At 49.9% G+C, this 20474-nt stretch overlaps 1 protein-coding gene across 7 annotated transcripts in view; it reads left to right on the top strand.

The window, feature by feature from the left end:
• The window catches only part of ltbp3 (latent transforming growth factor beta binding protein 3), a 118969-nt gene extending 99268 nt beyond the window's left edge, over positions 1-19701 (top strand). For 6 of the 7 annotated variants that reach the window (XM_052044926.1, XM_052044928.1, XM_052044929.1 and 3 more), the window contains 13 exons: positions 1121-1240; positions 1920-2042; positions 2140-2262; positions 3066-3188; positions 3895-4023; positions 6677-6844; positions 7712-7798; positions 9607-9735; positions 10622-10762; positions 13915-14076; positions 15570-15677; positions 17483-17599; positions 19547-19701. In XM_052044926.1, the coding sequence (XP_051900886.1) occupies positions 1121-1240; positions 1920-2042; positions 2140-2262; positions 3066-3188; positions 3895-4023; positions 6677-6844; positions 7712-7798; positions 9607-9735; positions 10622-10762; positions 13915-14076; positions 15570-15677; positions 17483-17599; positions 19547-19698 (1682 nt within the window). In that variant the 3' untranslated portion in view covers positions 19699-19701. The remainder of the gene's footprint in view (positions 1-1120; positions 1241-1919; positions 2043-2139; positions 2263-3065; positions 3189-3894; positions 4024-6676; positions 6845-7711; positions 7799-9606; positions 9736-10621; positions 10763-13914; positions 14077-15569; positions 15678-17482; positions 17600-19546) is intronic. The other variant, XM_052044931.1, reaches the window with a different exon arrangement.
• The last annotated feature ends 773 nt before the right edge of the window (positions 19702-20474 follow it).

Raw genomic sequence — 20474 nt, forward strand, 5'->3', positions numbered from 1 at the left:
CACATTACTCAATTAGTAACCCAGAGACCTGAATTCAAACCCTATCATAGCAGCTGTGGAATTTACATTCAGTTAATGATCTGGGATGTTTAAAGAAAAAATAGTCTGAGTAAAACTAATGGATTGTTGTAAAACCCCATCTGGCTGACAAAGTCTTTACGGTGTGTACGCGGCCTCACACCCACTAACCGCTCCAAACTCCAGCTGATGAGAGATGGACAACTAACAGTGGGCTCGCTGGTGACGTTTGGATCCCAGAAAATCAACAAACAAAGGATGATTTTATGACAATCCAACTGCTTCATTGTCTGTAATAAAACTAGAAAATGCTGGAAATATTCAGCAGGTCAGGCAGCATCTGTGGAAGAGAAATCCTTCATCGTTGTCATAGCTGTCTGATTCCGGATTTATTTAAGTGGCTGCAAAAAAAAACAAGAACTCAGCGGGTCGAGCAGAGTCTGTGGCGGGGGGGGGGGGGGGGGGCCTTGTCGATGTTTCGGATCAAGACCCTGCCAGGACTGAGAGGGGAGATGGCCAGTGTAAAGAGCAGAGGGGGAGGGGTGAGACGGGGACTGGTGGGTGATGGGCAGACAGTCTGACCCACTGGCCCCTGTCTCACCCTTCCCCTTCTGCCCTCTTTGTATCGGCTCTTCCCTCCACACTCATCAGTCCTGATGCAGGGTCACAACCCGAAACGTCAATAATTCCTCTCCCCCCACAGATGCAGCAGCAGTACAGTGCAACGACGTAAAAATCTATAAATTACAAAAATAAATAAATAGCTTTTTATGTCTTTGCACTGTACTGCTGCCGCAAAACAACTAATTTCACGTCATATGTCAGTGATAATAATTCTGATTCTGATTTATTCTGACCTGCTGAGTTCCTCCAGCAGATTGTTTGTTGCTCCAGATTCCAGCATCTTCAGTCTCTTGTGTCTCCTCTTTATCTAATTGGTTGTTGTGGGATTTGAACTCCTGTGTCCTTTCAATGGTCTAAGCCTCTGGGCACGAGTCTGGTGGCTGCACTGCTAGACCAGGGTGCCAGTGGATCTGTTTCCGATGCCTCGCCTTATCCCTGGTGTCTGGGAAACGTGCTGACACCCTTCTCCTTCTCCTAGATATCAATGAGTGCCTCAATCCCAGCACCTGCCCACGGGGAAAGTGCAAGAACAAGCCAGGCACATACGAGTGCGTTCCCTGTCCGGAGGGATATCGGAGTCAGGCTGGCGAATGCTTTGGTAAGACACAGCTTGAGTAGGCACTTGAGGGGGTGACGTGGTGGGACCAGGATTCTGGGGCACTCACTGCAGAGAAAGGGTTAGGGTGAGAAGTGATGGGTTGGTTTAAGCTGAATAGTAAAGCACATGAATAGGATCAGGGGATCTCCCATAACACCATCCTGTCTCACACTCCCAGGGTATGGATTAGCACAGGGTAAAGCTCCTTCTACCCCATCCCACCACACACTCCTAGGGCATGCATTAGAGCGAAGATCCCTCTACCCCGTCCCATCACACACTCCCAGGGCACATGTTAGACACAGAGTGAAGCTCCCTCTACACTGTCCCATCACACACTCCTGGGGTCAGACACAGAGTGAAAGCTCCCTCTGCACCGTCCCATCACACACTCCCGGGGTCAGACACAGAGTGAAAGCTCCCTCTGCACCGTCCCATCACACACTCCTGGGGTCAGACACAGAGTGAAGCTCCCTCTACACTGTCCCATCACACATTCCCAGGGTCAGACACAGAGTGAAGCTCGCTCTACACTGTCCCATCACACACTCCCAGGGTCAGAAACAGAGTGAAGCTCCCTCTACGTTGTCCAGAATTAGAGGTTGCTGCCTCTCTGCTGTCGGTGCTGGTGGATACACACACTCTCTCTCTCTCTCCCTCTTGGCTGTTTCCCCCTCAGATATTGACGAGTGCCTGGACAGGTCCTTCTGCTTAAACGGGAAGTGCCAGAACACCAAGGGCTCATACAGTTGCACCTGCAACAAGGGCTTTAAACCCTTGCCTGACAAAAAGGGCTGCCAAGGTAACCGGAACTGCTCGGTAACCGTCCAGGGTTTGTCAGCGTGGGTTATGGGCTGCCCTTGGTTCTGACTTGCCTTGTGTTTCACTCTCTCCTTCAGATATCAATGAGTGCAATGAGGGACGGCTGTGTGCCAATGGTCGTTGCTTGAACACAGAGGGGTCTTTCCAGTGTCGCTGTCACCCTGGCTATCGCTTGTCTAGCCAGCAAACCTCTTGTGAAGGTGATGCCCCCGGTTCATATAAGCGCAGACAAATCCTGTTGAAAGATACGTAGGTGAAGGGCAGCTACCCGTCAAGAGGGGGACTGAAGAGGAGTTAAATCACTGAGAGACTACACTGTCACCCTCGATCCTTTGGGGAGAGTGTCCGTGGGCTGCGGGAGGGGATTCAGTGCGTGGGGGAGTCAGTGATGGGGGAGAGTGTGCGTGGGAATTCAGTGGGTGGGGGAGTCAGTGATGGGGAGAGTGTCTGTGGGCTGTGGGTGGGGATTCAGTGGGTGGGGGAAGAATTGGTGATGGGGGAGAGTGTCCGTGGGCTGTGGGTGGGGATTCAGTGGGTAGGGGAAGAATTGGTGATGGGGGAGTGTGTCTGTGGGCTGTGGGTGGGGATTCAGTGGGTAGGGGAAGAATTGGTGATGGGGGAGTGTGTCTGTGGGCTGTGGGTGGGGATTCAGTGGGTAGGGGAAGAATTGGTGATGGGGGAGTGTGTCTGTGGGCTGTGGGTGGGGATTCAGTGGGTAGGGGAAGAATTGGTGATGGGGGAGTGTGTCTGTGGGCTGTGGGTGGGGATTCAGTGGGTGGGGGAAGAGACAGTGATGGGGGAGAGTCTCCTTGAGTTTTGTGAGCAGAGATATGTGGGGACACCTGACCCCTGTCCCTGCTGCTGATGTAACCTTAAAGGGTTTGCACCCTGTGACTCTCCGAGGTTGGGTGGGGAGGGAGACAATGAGTGGCAGATCCCAGTTGGCTGAGAACGCCATGTGTGCTCAGGTCTGCTCATCCTGGTAAAATCTGCCCTCACACAGACATCAATGAGTGCCTGGAGCTGGCCCATGCCTGTCTCAACGGGGAGTGTGTCAACACGCCAGGATCTTACACTTGCCAGTGTCAGCCGGGGTACCAACTGGTGGATGGCACAAAGTGTAAAGGTAATGTCAGAGGGCACAGCGACTGATGGGTTCAGACACTGATCGCAGTGAGTGTCAGATCTCCGCGCCCCTCACTGCAACGGTCCGACACAGCCCGCGCCCCTCGCTGTAACAGTCCACACCCCTCGCTGTAACAGTCCGACACAGCCCGCGCCCCTTGCTGTAACAGTCCACACCCCTCGCTGTAACAGTCCGACAGAGCCCGTGCCCCTCGCTGTAACACTGATTCACCACATACTTTGCACATCCATTGGCACTTTCAACTATCAGGGCCCCATGATGTAGAATCGTTTCCCTAAACCTCCGCACCTCTCTCCTTTATTAAGATTCTGTTATAAATCTCCTTTCTTGCCCATGCTTTACCTGTCTTAATGTCTCCTGGCCCAGTGTTGATCGTTTGTTTGGTGAGAGCCTGTCCAACGCCTTGTGATGTTTCATTTCATTAAATATGAATTGTTGCACATCGCACAAAAATGGGCCATTTGGCCCCTCTGCTTCCTGCCCTACCTCATCCTCCTCCTGTTTGATCACTTCTGCCCCTACAGCAGCTCCTTCTACTCCTCTAACCCTTGGGTGTTTATTCAGTGTCTCTGTAACCGGGAGTTTGTGGATTGTCTCTCCCCTCCCCGGCAGGAGGGTGAGCTCCACACCCTCTGGGGAAGGAAGTTCTCCTGAATCCGCCGTTATGTTTTCTCGTTTGGCACAGACATCAACGAGTGTGCCCTGAACCGCTCTCTGTGCGGACCAAATGGCACCTGCAAGAACGTGGAGGGCTCTTACACCTGCGTCTGCGACACGGGCTTCATTTTGTCCCCGGATGGCTCCACTTGTGAAGGTAGGTCAGGGGAATGGGGAAGGGCAGCAGCTGCTGGTCCACTGAGCGTCATTTACCCACACAAAGCAGGCTGTTTGCTGGCGTTCAGCTCCTCTCCTCTGTACGGTGACCACAGGTCCGTTAACAGCAAGCTGGACTGTCAGACATTGCCTGAGTTTAAGTTCACTTCCCACACGGAGCGCCCTCTCAGTGTGGTACCAGTGGTTCCATTCACAGCGTCCCAGGCCTGTGAACTCCACGCACAGCTTTCCCTCTGGGACCTGCATTCAGACAGTCAGAACCTTTTTCTCAGGGGGGCATGCATTTAAGCTGAGAGGGGGAAAGTTTAAAGGAGATATGCGGGGCAGGTTTTTCTATACAGAGAGCGGTGGGTGCCTGGAACGGGCTGCCAGGGGTGGTGGTGGAAGCAGAAACGCTCGAGGTGTTTTAGAGTCTGTTAAATAGACACATGAACATGCAGGAAATGGAGGGATGTGGATCACATGCAGGCAGAAGAGATTTAGTGTAATTTTGTGTTTAGTGCAGGCATTGTGGGCTGAAGGGCCTGTTCCTATGCTGTACTGTTGTGTCCCAGTGGGGGATACTGATGTGGGAGATGTTGTCAGCGGCACACGCGCTGATCTCTACGGTTGCAGGAGTGTGTGGAGTTTTGGTGTCCTGCTGTCTCCCGACCTCCCTGTCTCAGGAGGTTTCGAGGCTGACAGCCCAGGATGGTTGGGTTCCCCAACACCACTGAAGCCTCCACCTCTTAACAGCAACTTGGCTGCGTCATTCATACCTCCCCCAAGTTGGACCAGTGGCTTTTCTACCGTGTTAGCCTTCGCTTCCCAGCCCGCACGACCAATATTTTGGGACGGCACAGTGGCGCAGCTGGTAGAGCCGCTGCCTCCCAGCTCCAGAGACCCGGGTTCGATCCTGACCTCGGGCGCTGTTTGTGGGGTCTGCACGTTCTCCCTGTGACCACGTGGGTTTCCCCCGGGTGCTCCAGTTCCCTCCCACATCCCAACGACGTGCGGGGTCGGTGGGTTAATTGCCCCCTTATGTGAGGGGTAGAATCTGAGGGGATTAGTTGATAGGAGTGTGGGGAGAATTTAAAAAATGGGATTAGTGTAAGGTGAGAGAGGAAAGATTAAAAAGGGACCAGAGGGGCAACTTCTTCACACAGAGGGTGGTGGGTGTATGGAACAGGCTGCCAGAGAAAATGGTTGAGGTGGGTACAATATCAAAAAGGACACTTGGACAGGTACACGGATAAGGAAAGGTTCAGAGGGATATGGGCCAAATGTGGGCAAATGGGACTAGCTTAGATGGGAACCTCGGTTAGCATGGACGTGTTGGGCCGAAGGGTCTGTTTCCGTGCTGTATTACTCTATGACTCTAAGTGGATGGTTGATGGTCAGTGTGGACTTGTGTTCAGTTTTGGTCACCCTACTGTAGGAAAGATGCCATTAAGATGGAAAGAGCGCAGAGGTTTACAAGGACTTGAGGGACTGAGCTATGGAGAGAGGTTGAGACTTTATTCACTGCAGTGTAGGAGAATGAGCGGTGATCTTATAGAGGTGTATAAAATCATGGGGAGCATAGATAAGGTGAATGCACTCAGTCTTTTTCCCAGGGTTTCGGAATCAAGAACTAGAGGGAATACGCTTAAGGTGAGAGGGGGAGAGATTTAATAGGAACCTCAGGGGCAACATTTTCACCCGGAGGGTGGTCGGTATGTGGAATGAGCTGCCAGAGGAAAAACACGATGATGCTGGAGGAACTCAGCAGGCCAGGCAGCAGCCATGGAGAAAAGCAGGCGGTCAACGGGTCAGGACCCTTCTTCAGGACTGAAGATAGGAAAAGGGGAAGCCCAATATATAGGAGGGAAAAGCAGAGCAGTGATAGGTGGACAAAGGAGGGGAGGCGGGGTGGGCACAGGGTGGTGATAGGTGGATGTAGGTAAGAGATAATGATAGGCAGGTGTGGGGGAGGAGTCAAAGGTAAGGAGAGAGGGAAAAATGGTAGGAAAAAAGAGGCTAGGAAAGGGAAGAAGAGAAGAAGCGTGGTGGGGGGGGGTGGTTTGGGGAAGTGGGGGGTGGGGATTACCTAAAGTCACTATCTCTTACCTGCATCTACCTATCACCACCATGTGCCCACCCCGCCTCCCCTCTTTTGTCCACCTATCACTGCTCTGTTTTTCCCTCCTTTATATATTGGGCTTCCCCTTTTCCTATCTTCAGTCCTGACCCGAAACGTTGACCGCCTGCTTTTCTCCATGGATGCTGCCTGGCCTGCTGAGTTCCTCCAGCATCACCGTGTTTTTCATCTAGATTCCAGCATCTGCAGTCCCTTGGTTCTCTACTCGAGCTGCCAGAGGAAGTGGTTGAGGCAGGTACATTAACAACACTTAAAAGGTACTTGAGCAGGTAAGTGGATAGGAAATGTTTAGAGGGATATGGGCCAAAAGCAGGCAAATGGGACTAACAGATGCGAATCTTGGTTGGCATGGACCAGTTTCTGTGCTGTGTGACTCTATAACCCAACACATGGGGAGCAAGGGTAGAGCTGCCCACCCCCCACCAAGGCTGGTCTCTACTGCCAGACCCCCTGTACTACTTTTTGCCCACCCACTGCAGCGAGCTGGCATCTTCTCCCTCTTCCCACCCTCCAGAACCCGAGAGGCCCGAAGGCAAGAAGGAGTGTTACCTCAGCCTCGACGACCCGATTTTCTGTGACAGCGTCCTGGCGACCAACATCACCAAGGAGGAGTGCTGCTGCTCGCTGGGGGCCGGTTGGGGGGATCTCTGTGAGATCTACCCCTGCCCCGTGCACAGTACAGGTAAGGGCTGCAGGCACCAGGACCAGAGAGGAACCTTCTGAATGGTGGTCACCAGTGCCAGATAAGAGGTATGGGAGCCAGTCTGTACACAGCAAGGTCCCACAAATACCAGTTTGATAACGACCCGATGAACTGCTTTTAGTAATCGCAATTAATGGGTAAAGATTGGCCCCGGGACATTCGAGGGGGAAGGGGTAGAATTCATTTGGCCTTGGAGCTGTGGTTACGTTCCTGCCCTGCTGCAAGAGTGAAGGGGCCTTGACCTGGCATCCCAGTTGGAAGGCGGCTCTTGTCAGCGCTGCCTGGTACTTGTGCTCTAGACATTCTGGCGCAGAGACAAGAGGGGGAAGGACAGCAGGCTTCCCCACCACTGAGGTGATGGAGCAGGGGGAGTACTGAGGAGGTTCACTAGAAAGGAGATTTGGACACCCCGCAATGGCTGCTCACTGTCCACCGGGATCTGAGAGGGAGGTAGAGGCCATTCTGTCCCTCCAGTCTGTTACAGAGGCACAGTAGAAGGCCACTTAGCCCCTCTAGTCTATTCCACCATTCAGTTGGATCTGTATCTTTGTTCTGTATTCCTTCCCTTTGCTTCATCTGCTCAGACTTCTGGGTGTGGGAGAGAAACGTTTCCTGGGTTAAGAGAACAATACGGTATACAAGAAGTCCACTCTGCCAGTGCTAGCTCTCTGAGCAACCTCATTAACGCCCACCCTAAACTTTCACTTGGTTCCTTCAATAGCGATGACGGATTGCAGTTTTCCCTGTTTCCCTCCATGCCCAGTAGCCTGGGGATGTGTTTATAGGGCCAGCGATTTCTACCCCCACGGTGTTGAATGTTGTTTCATTCTTGCTCTCCCCTTGCAGCTGAGTTTCACTCTCTATGTCCGGACGGGAAGGGGTACTTGGTGAACAATGACAATCTCTTCAGCGTCGGCCTGCCAACTTACAGAGGTAAGTGCACACAGTCTGGGTGCTGAGGTGTCTCTCCACTGTTTGCTCTGGCACCATCTCGGAAGCATTTGGGTGCTCGAGCCTGTTCTGTTATTCAGTTACATCACACCCCTACATTACCTTCCTGGTCTCTACCCCAAGCCAATATAACTACACAACTGTCTTTCACCTGACCCCTGACCTCAGCAGTTTTTTTGTGGTGGGGAGGCAAATGTTCCTGATTTGATCCAGCTGTCTGCCAGCTACGAGTGAACTCATCGACATCTCTGCTGCCCCAAGTCCTAACTCGTACCGATTCCCCATCTTGGGCTGTCGGACCAACACTGGCCCCAACGTTGAAACTTTTTATCCCTGATTTAACACCACCACCCTGCTCTCACCCCTTTAACCACCTGCAGTCCTACAACCCACCAAGATCTCTACTCTGTGCTAATTCTGGCTCCTTGGTTATTCCCTGATATCTGGATTCTTTATATATTTTTCTATGACATGGAAGGAAGCCATTTGGCCCATTGCGTCTATGCTGGCTCACTGAGCAATCCCACCTCTCATCCGCTCTCTAATTTCCATCTATCCTCCTCACAATGCTACCACCCACTTACGCTAGTGGCCGATTAACCCACTGACCCCGCACGTCGTTGGGATGTGGGAGGGAACCGGAGCACCCGGGGGAAACCTATGCGGTCACAGGGAGAACGTGCAAACTCCGCACGCACGCACGCACGCACGCACGCACACACACACACACACACACACACACACACACTGGGATCGAACTGGGGTTGCTGGAGCTGTGAGGCAGTGGCTCTACCGGTATACCATCACTGATTTCCATCACTCCACCACTGCCTTCCATGCTTTCAGCTTCCTGAGTCCTGACCTCCGGCCCTCTTCACCTCTCCATTCTCCTTAAAGCCACTTTCACTCAGCCGTGGTCCTAATGTCTCCCCATGGCTTGGAGTCAGTCTGTAACCCTCAGGGAACATTTTACTACATTAAAGGCACCTTATAAAGATTCTGCAGTTGGGTCACTAAATCTCCATTCAGCCCATCTGGAATGTCTACTGACCAGTTTATCATCCAAACTGAGTGACTTCAGCCCCGCTAAACTGCATCTGCCTCTGCTTAGCTCACTCAGTCTCTGAACTGTCATCTGTTGCACTGTTTTAAGCTGGGGCCATCAGCAAGCCTGGATGGGGAATCTCTATCCCCACGTTAATCACCCTGTTAATTAAATTAGTTTGATCGTTTCAGTCCCTCTCACTTGATAGGTGTTGTTCCTGGTCAGGGCCTCAAGTTCCACAATACCATCTGCCACTCTTCACGTTGGGCAGGCTGTTTAACTGTGGAAAGCATCACAGTTGAGTCTGGACCTCTTACACCGGCGGCCAATTAACCCACCAACCCCGCACGTTGTTGGGATGTACCCGGGGGGATCCCCTCGCGGTCACAGGGAAAACATGATGGACACATTCATTCACAAAATAACCCCCTCATATGTGGCACATCTGCATAGGTCAGACTGCCATGTGAAAGTGAGATCCAAACACACCCTATCTAAAGAAGGGAAGAATGTCAGTAGATTATGATGGATGGGTTGGGGTGGGTAGTGAGGCTTCCTTCCCAACCCCTCCCCAGCCCAGAGGCCTTGGTGTGGAGAGGGCAGTGAGGCTTCAAGTGGGCCCAATGTTCCGACCCATTTGGTGGAACCTTGTCCCCATTGCTCTCAGCCATGCTGCCACCTCCTCGGAGAGGCTGGTGGCCCTCCCCATGGGAGCTAACCACGTTCCTTTCTCCTCCCGTTGCAGACATTGATGAATGTACGCTGTTTGGGCAAGAGATCTGCAAAGAGGGGTTCTGCATGAACACACAGCCCGGCTTCGAGTGCTACTGCAAGCAAGGCTACTACTACGACGGGTCACTGCTTCAGTGTCTGGGTGAGGATGAGCTTCAGTCCCCAGCACTCCCTGCAGTCCCCCTCACTGCTGCGGCCCTATAGTGGGGCTTGGGCACTGCGCAGAGTGAATGCTGGGACGGTGGTGCAGTAGGCAACTGAGGTTAGAGCATGACAAACCGGTGTCAGCAGCTGATCCCTGATACACCTGCGGCAGCTGCTGTGTAAACATCTGGGTTAGAAATCAAAATCCCCATTTAAATACCTGGGGGTTAGAGCAGATGGTGTGAAAACATCTGGAAGTTAGAAAGCAAAGTTTGCCTGTGAACATCTGGGTTAGAGCACATGCTGTGTAAACACCTGAAGCTAGACCAAAATCCCTGTGAACAGCTGGGAGTTAAAAAGCAAAATCCCCTGGAAACATCTGGCATGAGAGCAGATGCTGTGAAAACATCTGGAAGTTAGAAAATAAAGATTGCCTGTAAATATCTGGGAGTTAGAAAGCAAAGACAGCCCGTAACCATCAGGTGGGAGAGTAAAATTCCCATGTACAGTGAAGAACTGGCAGAACACAACTAAACAGGAGGTGGGCCCCCTTTATGTTCTGATATCCCATGAGAGTGATACTTGGGGTGAGCGTTCCTTCACGTGTGGACCAACACATCTATGTGTTAGTGAAAGGCTGCTCAGAAAGAATGCTCATGAGGTTAACAGTTCGATGAACTCTGGGACTGTCATAGCTTTGCTTATGGTTATTGACACCCTGAACTGTTTCTGGTTCCAACGCAGACAAACATTGCAGCCCTCTGGAGCAGAGTAAGTTTCATCATCAGTTTTCATTCAGGCTGGTGTTAACTGAGGGAGGAATGTTCAGTGTGGGCTATTTGGTGGGAGTTGTTGCCTGTGTGAATGACTCTGTGGTTCCGCAGACGTGGATGAGTGCCAGGACATCCAGAGCTGCCCCAATGCCAGGTGCATCAACACCAAAGGGTCCTTCACCTGTGCCTGCCTGCCACCGATGACCTTCGATACGGTGAAGAGACGTTGTGTGCAGCCCATGGTCCTCAATGGTAGGTCCCCTGCACTTTCAGGTAAACTGCTCCCCCTCTGCCCCTTTTCTCTCTCCTCCTGATCTACCCAGTCCCTCCTACACTCCCACCCCGTGCCCCTGATGGAATTGGTATTGGTTTATTATTGTCACTTGTACCGGGGTACAGTGTAAAACTTGTCTTGCCTACCGATTGAACAGATTAATTCATTCCACGGTGCACCGAGGTAGTACAAGGTACAATACAGAATGCAGAGTAAAGTGTCACAGCTACAGAGGAAGTGCAGTGCAGGTCGACAATAAGGCGCAAGGTCATAACGAGGTAGACTGTGAGGTCAAGAGTCCATCTTATCGTACTAGGGAACCTTTCAATAGTCTTACAGCAGCGGGATAGAAGCTGTCCCTGAGCCTGGTGGTACGTGCTCTCAGGCTTTTGTATCACCCTGATTCTTCCCTCTCCTCTGCCCATCACCCAGACACCCCTCCCACTGGGACCCCTCCCCCCGTTGTTCCCATCTGCCCTCCCCACCTCCCTGATTTGGTTCCATGCTCCACCTTCCTCTCCTATCAGATCCCATCATCTGCAGCCCTCTGTCACCACCGCCTATCACCTCCCGGCCTCTGTCGCTGTCTGCACTACGTAGAGCAGTCCAGTCAGGGGTGGAGAGAGGGAATGGAGGGTGAAGGAAGGGGAAAAGAAGGGAAGGTGGCAGAGGAGAGGGATTAGGGACAGGAGGGATTGACTGTGAGGCGAGGGATTGACTGTGGGGCGAGGGATTGACTGTGAGGCGAGGGATTGACTGTGGGGCGAGGGATTGACTGTGAGGCGAGGGATTGACTGTGGGGCGAGGGATTGACTGTGGGGCGAGGGATTGACTGTGAGGCGAGGGATTGACTGTGGGGCGAGGGATTGACTGTGGGGCGAGGGATTGACTGTGAGGCGAGGGATTGACTGTGGGGCGAGGGATTGACTGTGGGGCGAGGGATTGACTGTGAGGCGAGGGATTGACTGTGAGGCGAGGGATTGACTGTGGGGCGAGGGATTGACTGTGGGGCGAGGGATTGACTATGAGGCGAGGGAATGGCGGAGGAAGTTAGGAGAGAAGGGGGAGGGAATGGGGAAGGAGAGGTTTGATTTCCTGTCCTAGTGTGAAGTACTAACACAGACATAGAACAGTACAGCACAGAATCAGGCCCTTCGGCCCACAATGCCTGTGCTGAACACGATGCCAACTCATATCTCTTCTGCCTGAACATGATCCATATCCTTCCATTCCCTGCATATCCGCATTTCTATCTAATAGCCTCTTTAGAGTCATACAGCACGGAAACAGGCCCTTCAGCCCAACTTGTCCATGCTGACCAAGATGCCCATATTGTATCCGTTTCCACCACCACCCCGGCAGCCTGTTCCAGGCACCCACCACTCTCTGTGTACGAAACCTGCCCCGCACATCTCCTTTAAACTTTCCCCCTCTCACCTTAAATGCATGTCCTGCAGTATTTGACATTTACTGCCATGATATTTGACAAGTACTGAGTCCTGACAACATCCTTTCAAGGTCTGGCTCTGATATTATTGTTCCCCTTGTTCTGGACTCGCCCACCAGAAGAAACAGTTTCACTCTTTCAAATCCATTCAGTTTCTCAAACTGATCTTCGATATTCACAGAAACATAAATCTCTGCAGCCTCCTCGTGATTTAATGCTTTTCAGCCTGGAACCATTGAGTGATTCTACCCAAAGCCTTCTGCAAAACCAGCCTAACCCTTGAGGTGCAGGGCCCAGACCTGATCACACATTCCCAGTTGGATTTAACCAATGCTCTGGGAAATGGAAACATCTTTTCCCTCTTCCCTCAACCCTTCAAATTCCCTGATATAAAGCATTTTATGGAATGAAGGGTTTGTCGTATAGTCACTGTTATAGAATCATAGAAAGATGCAGCGCAGAAGCAGGCCCTTCGGCCCATCTGGTCCATGCTGACCATCAATTACCCCTTTTTACTCCAATCCTACCCTAACCCATTTCATTCTCTCCACATTCCCATCAGACCCGTGACTAGTCTCGACCACTCACCTACACACTGAGGGGCAATTAACCTACCAACCCACACGTCGTTGGGATATGGGAGGAAACCGGAGCACCCGGGGGAACCCACGTGGTCACAGGGAGAACATGCAAACGCCACACATAGACAGACTGCGCCAGAGGCTGGGATCGAACTGGGTTCACTGGAGCTGGGGGGCAGCGCTGTATGAGCCACGCCACTCTGTCATTCCAATGCAGTGAATAGCAGGCTACCAATGAGCAACAACCAAACTGCTGGAGGAACTCAGCGGGTCGAGCAGCACCTGTGGAAGGGAAAGGAATTGTCAACGTTTCGGGTTGAAACCCTGCGTCAGGACTGGTCGACCCACTGGATTCCTCCAGCAGATTGCTTGTTGCTCCAGATTCCAGCATCTGCGGTCCCTTGTGTCTCCAAGCGACCAGTGATCAGCATTTGTTTGAATTGTTCACTGAATGATAAATATTGATCAGCGTTCAGCATTAATGCATCCCCATCCTTCCCACCGCACGCTCTTATTAGCTGCCCCAGCAAGTCAGCAGCCAGCGAGAGAATGAGAGTGAAGTAAAAGGAGAAAGAAAGAGAGCCATTGGGGAAAGGAGAAACATGCTGAAGACACTTCATGTCCAGCTGAGGGAGTAGACAGGACCTTGGTTTATGCGTCCTCTGAAAGACCCCACCCCTGACAATGCAACACTCCCACAACTTCCTCCCACAGGAATGAGCACTCCACACTCTTCTCCTACACTGTACCCAGGCACTGGTTTCTAAACAATTTGTGTGCACGCTGACCCTCAGCTTCATTAGATGTGGGTCTCCCACCGGTTAGGGAGTGTTCCACAGTCTGTGGGTCACCGTGGATTCACACTTCCTCACGTCAAGCTCACAATGTCATTGTAACTTGCTGTAAAAGCTTTTCTCACCTTCGGTATTCCAAACATTAATGACCAAATATTCTCAGAAAATGGAAAATTTAATGTTAATCCACCCATCCATTTTCTGCTGGGCTTGTGTGCGGGAGATACGTACTGCCGGAGGGGTGGGAGGGAGAGGGGAGGGCAAGCTGATGCACTGACATCCCTTTCCCCTCTCCTTGTCACACACAGACCGACCGGAGATGGAACGAGACCTCTGCTGGAAGCATGTCAACAACGACTTCACGTGCAGCCACCCCATACTGGGGTATCACACCACCTTCTCGGAGTGCTGCTGTCAACACGGCCAGGCCTGGGGGCTGGACTGCCACATCTGCCCTCCCAGAATGTCAGGTGAGGCGCGGTACACCCATGGTCCAGCATTCCTGCTGAGGGAGACAAACCACAAATAGGGCGTTGCTCAAGGGTCAGACTCAGGACGTGTGTCTGTGAGCTCAGTCTCCCAGTCTCAGTCACCTCACGTGCAGTGACAGGACAGGGATATGTCCACCCATACAAAGAAAGGAAAGGAAGCTCCACTGATCCCACATCGGGCAGCAGTCACCCATGGTGTCGAAGTCGAGCTTATTGTCATGTGTGCACAGGTGCAATGAAAAACTTACTTGCAGCAGCATCACAGGCACAGAGCATCAGATAAGCAGCATTCACAAGAAAGACATAAATTAAACATAAATTATACACAATTTTTACAAGAGCACAATTAGAACAAAAAAAACAAAGTCCATTTTAGTGCAAAGTGTTGCTAAACTGTAGTGATTAGGGTTGTACCAGTTGGTTCAAGAACCCAATCCTTGAAGGGAAGTAGCTGTTCCTGAACCTGGTGGTGTGGGACTTCGGGCTTCTGTACCTCCTGCCCGATGGGAACTGCGAGAAGATGGCACGGCCCGGATGGTGGGGATCTTTGATGATAGATGTTGCCTTCTTGAGGCAGCACCTCATGTAGATACTCCCGATGGCAGGGAGGGATGTGCCTGTGATGTATTGGGCTGAGTCCACTACACTCTGCAGCTTCTTATGTTCTTGCACATTCGAATTGCCGTACCAGACCACATTGCAACTAGTCAGGACACTTTCGAACATACATCTGTAGAAGTTTGTTGGAGTGTTCAGTGACAAACTAAACCTCTTTAACCTCCTAAGAAAGTGAAGATGTTGGCGCGCTTTCCTTGAGGTTGCATCTATGTGCTGGGCCCAGGCCAGGTCATCCAATATGTTAACACCCAGGAATTTGAGGCTGCTGACTCTCTCCACCGGCGATCCCCCAGTGTAGACTGGCACATGTTCGCCCTCCTTCCCCTTCCTGAAGTCAACAATCAGCTCTTTAGTTTTACTGACATTGTTGTTGCAGCATCACTCAACCAGGTGTCCTATCTCGCTCCAGTAAGCTGACTCATTGCCACCTGTGATTCATCCAACAACAGTGGTGTCCCTGTAATGTATAGGGAATAAGAAAATTAACCTGGCTTCCTGCTGTGAGATTTATCTTTATGGAGTTTTCTGGTGATGGTCCCAATCATTGAATTGTGTGCCAGCACTAAAGTTGCCCCAGTGGCTGTACTTTTCCCCTTTTGATTGAGAAGGTCCCAGGTTCAGATCCCACTCTCTCAGGACACTGGGACTTGAGGAACCCAGCGTCATTCACTCTGAGGTGGATGAACCAAGAACCAGGCACTAGCAAATGAAGGGCTACTGGCAACGAGTTCAGGAGCTGGATCCACCTTCCTGCTGACTGACTGCCCTCTCTGGGTTGGCCAACCCCAAAGGTGTTCACAAACCAACGGGCCATGGCACTCGGTCCACTAAAACAAGGTCCTCGTCTTTTACAGCCAACTTCCCCCACTTGTGCAATGCCACTCGGTGGGTTCCACTGCGTCCAGGACGACGGGCAGATCGGAGCAGGAGAGAGCAGATAAATACATCACAGAGCAGTGACGGTAAGCAAGCAAGGCTTCTTCTCTCCACAGTCTCATCAAGGAACAACTTGCATTGACGTAAAACCTCTAAGATAGTTAAACACCCCAAGGATTTACTGGAGCAAATAGCAGTATTCAACTCCAGGGTGTGTAAGGGGATACTCCAGTCGATAATGAAAAGATTGGTCAGAGAGGGCAGTTTTAAGGATGAGAGTCTTAAAAGGAGAGAGAGGGAGGTGGAGATGTTTACAGAGGTCAGGGATTTTCAACATTTTTACCACAAGTGCCCACATTTGTCTCAACGAGTTATACAGCAATACAGCACAGATACAGGCCCTTCGGCCCAACCAGTCCATGCTGACCACGGTGCCCACCCAGCTAGTCCCAATTTCCTGTGTTCAGCCCATATCCCCGCCCATCCATTTATCTATCCAAGTGCTTCTTAAATGATACTATTGAACCTGCCTCAACTGCTTCTTCCAGCAGCTCATTCCATATACTCACCGCTCTCTGTGTGAAAAAGTTGCCCCTCAGGTCCCTTTTAAATCTTTCCCCTCTCATCCTAAACCTATGTCCCCTAGTTCTGGACTCCCCTACCCTGGGGAAAAGACTGTCACCGTCCACCTTATCTATGCCTCTCATAATAAACACTTCCATAAAGTCACCCCTCATTGTCCTATGTTCCAAGGAATAAAGACCTAGCCTGGCCAACTTCTCCCTATAACTCAGGCCCTCGAGTCCTGGCAACATCCTCGTAAATCTCTGCACTATTTACAGCTTAACCACGTCTTTCCTATAACAAGGTGATCAAAACTGTAGTCTGCATCCATACAACTTAATCCCTGTTTATCTATTTATAAAATATTTTTATCTAACAGTGATGCAATATTTTGTAATACCTCTCATTTTTTCATGGACAAAGTCTGTTGACTCTGTGCTCAGCAGTGCACTAACTGGGCACGTGTGGCATAGGGTTCAGAACCACTGACCTAGGGGTGTGGCAGTTGAAGGCATGGTTATCAATGGTGCAAGGGTCGACACTGGGACCTCACAAGAGGACAGAATTGGAAGCGCAGAGAACCAAAAGAATTGGAGAGCCAGGATGGTCTGGGGACACAGCAATATCTGACTGAAAACATCCCACTCCTTCCCATTCCAACCCGTTGAGTTCTGTGAGAGTGAAAAGGAAAGTGAGATAGAGAGACAGAAAGGCAGCAATAGAGAGAAAACCAGAGATAAGGAAACAAGATGACAGAGATAGAGGGACACAGAGAAAGAAAACAGAAACTGAAGAAAGTAGTAGAATCTTTATTACATTTTAACTGCGTCTAAACTCCACACTGAACATTACCGACTAACTTGTCCAACTGAGAACAGCAAGCTCCAAATCCAACTGTCCTCCAAGATAATGTGCAAGGTTTTAAAAAAAAATTCTGGAGGAAAGAAATAAGCCAGAGAGGTCTGGGAAGGGAAATGCAAAAACAGAAAGGGTGTGTGAAGGGAAAAATAAGGAAGAGAGCAAAAGGAGAATGGGATGGAAAAGAGGGGGAAGGGAGAGATAAAGATAATGAGAATAGATTTTGACCTGCTACCTCTTGTAATTGCTTGCAAAAGTAGCTACCTTGTCTACACACTGTAAGAAATCTTGAACCATTAATAAACACAATACTGAGAAGAAATCTTCCCTACTCCAAACGGTACTAAGCCCAGGTACCTTGGCCAGCTTAGTACTGAAGTAAACTTTACCAAAATTATCGGCAAGGTGGACTGGGGCTCAGGCATGGTCAGCACCGTGAAGAGTTTTAACGATTTGTTTCACTGTGCAGATAACAGTTCCTACGACGACTCCGATGAGTGTTCCTGCAGGCATGGGCGTTGTGTGCGAGGACGGAGGTGTGACTGCTATAAAGGCTTCCAGTTGGACAGCAGCGGAAAGTGTCGAGGTATGTATAAGACTGGGCAACTTATAATAGTTTATGAGGGGAAGGGTCCCCATTTACCTCAGTTTACACAGAACACGACATAGCAATCAGTTGAGCAGACAGAGGAATTATAAGGTGAGATCATTAAAATGCCTGATAAAGTATTTCTATCATGAATGAAGAGAACACCTTCCCCCTAAACACCTTGAGAGGCAGAACAGCAAGCATTGGATACTACCTCTGCACCAACCCATCAAATGCTCCCAGCGTCCTGGGTAGAGATCGTACAGATTAAACACAGTAACAGTTCTACACTGTCCCAGCAAACATTCCCAGAGCACGACAGCACAGTCTAGATACAGAGTAAAGCCTCTACAGTGTTGAACTTTCATGGGAGCTGGTGTTTTGTTATTTAAGTTTCTTCTCCATGGTCTCCAGAGCAGCAATAGCACAGGTTAGATACAGAGTGAGGCACTCTCTACACAGGCCCCTGAAGTATTCCTGGATGAAGCAGTGCATGGGTTTGATACCAAACACTTCCAGGGCAGGGCTAACACAGCTTGTACACTGAGGTTCACTGGAGGCCTTCCACTGTGGGCTGGAGTGCATCCTGACAAGGAGGATAATAGTTTAAATGTTTTGTTGATACTTTGTTATTGTAAAACTAAATAAAAAACATCATCTCCAAGGCCCCTTTTAAACTTAAAGTCCAAAAAAAATTAAATATAGAGTCAGGCTCTTTCTACTGACAAACGTCCACTCCAGAGGAGGCCATAGTGTGCGACAAAGCCCACAGCCACCATGCTTAAAACCTACAGAAGAGGATTTGGACTGGATCTCAAGAGTGAAAAACCATTCTCACCCCAATTGGATCAGTGGCCGTAAGCTGAACAGGAAGGATTTTCCCCATTATCCCAAAGTTGTGTCACTATTGGTTTCCCTGCTACCCAAGAGTGCTAAAATGTATTGGTGCCCTAAAACCACACCAAAAGTTAGTATGAGTCTGTAGTGATGGGTTAAAAGGGAGCTCCCTGCTCCATGAGTCCCACACATTATGGAGCCAGTGGATCATAGCTATCTGCTATATAATTCTGGACTGGAGATAGAATCAACGAATTGTTATAGAATTGGAGGTGGCCATCAAATTAGTGCCTGCTCTATGTAGAGCAACCCAGTCACTTCTACTCCCCTGCACTTTTCCAATATCTTACACATTATTTTCCCACAAGTCCCATCCAGTTCCTTTCATTAAGACCTCATTGTCTTTGTTTTCACAACTCTTAAGAGTCAAGTTCCAGATCATCACATTTTCTGTAAAGGAAGTGCTTCTCACACCCTCCTCTTATCATTTCCTCATGATTTTAGATCAATATCTCGTGAACCTTGAACCATTCACTAATGTGAGCAGTTTACCTCTATCTATGCTCCCAAAACCCATAACGATCTTGAACAGTCAAATTCCCTCTCAATCTTCTTTGCTTGGAGAACTACTCCAGTCTAACATTGGGCGGCACAGTGGCACAGCAAGTGGAGCTGGTGCCTCACAGTGCCAGAGACCTGGGTTCAATCCTAACCTGGGATGCTGTGTGGAGTTCACCTGTGACCGTGTGGGTTCCCTCCCACATCCCAAAGACATGCTGGTTGGTAGGTTAATCAGCAGCTGTAAATTGCCTCTAGTGCATAAGTGAGTGGTATAATCTAGGGAGAGTTGATCAGAATGCAGGGAGAATAAAAAAAATGGGATCAATGTAGGATGTCTGTAGTTGGGTGGTTTAATGGTGAGTGCAGGCTCAGTGAGCCAAAGGGCACAGTTTCCATACTGTATCTTTGTATGACTCTTGTAGCTAAAACTCCCTCAACTTGGAATCATTAACTTTAAGTATTTTCACCTCCCATCCCAACACTCGCCCTCCCTCAAATATTTATAAATGGCATTGTGCAGATTGTTCATTGCTGTCTGGCCCACAGATATCAACGAATGTCGTGAACGGCATCACAAGGGATCCCTCTGCAAGAACGCAAGGTGCGTGAATACCCTGGGCTCGTACCGGTGTGTCTGCTTCCAAGGCTTTGTGCCAGAACGACGCCATGGAAGATGCATACGGTGGAAGATGAGCTAGACCACAGCACAGGCACAGAACCAAAGGCAAATAAAAACTCTCATCCATTTTTTTTGGCTGGACAGACCCTCAAAGGAACCGTGTATCAAACAATAACATTGAAAATACTTGTTTAACTTTTGGAAAGACGTATTTAATACTCTGAAAAAGTGCAGGGGGAGAAAAGATGCCTTATTTTACTGTCATTACCTTTGGTTGGTGGAACTTAGTTGTCCAATTTGTCTTTTATATCGATTGTTTAAAAAAATTGCAAACAAGATTTGACACACTCAATATGGTGGCTATTTTGACCACATGGACTCTTTTGTCCAGAAGGCTAAACCAAAGAACTCCTGGACAGTTAATAGATGGCACCATATATTTTCATCTCCAGAACATTTGACCAGACAGCCACTTCACAATTTGAATCAAAAGGAGAATTAAAGACGTTGGCAATGTCAATATGGTGGCAACAGAGGACGCCATCAGCTGCCTTATTGAGTGTACCATTGGTATCGTAGAGACGGAGTGGCGACTGCCTGGAGCCACCACTACAGACTGGACTGTGATGTAGATATTAATAAAGGAAATTAAGCCACTGGCCAATCAGTAATATGCAGCTTGAAGGTACAATGGCCCAAGCAACTTTTTTGCTCAATAGATACACAAGGGGAAAAGTTCAATCCACAAATGCATTGCTGTTTTTTTTGTTTAGTTGGTTGTATGCTCCCTGGAATGTTGCAGTTATACAAAGACCCACGAACTACAGGTTCTGCTCTCACTGCAGGGCGAGAATG

Source organism: Pristis pectinata, chromosome 38 (assembly GCF_009764475.1).
Source record: "Pristis pectinata isolate sPriPec2 chromosome 38, sPriPec2.1.pri, whole genome shotgun sequence".
Lineage (NCBI taxonomy): Eukaryota > Metazoa > Chordata > Chondrichthyes > Rhinopristiformes > Pristidae > Pristis > Pristis pectinata.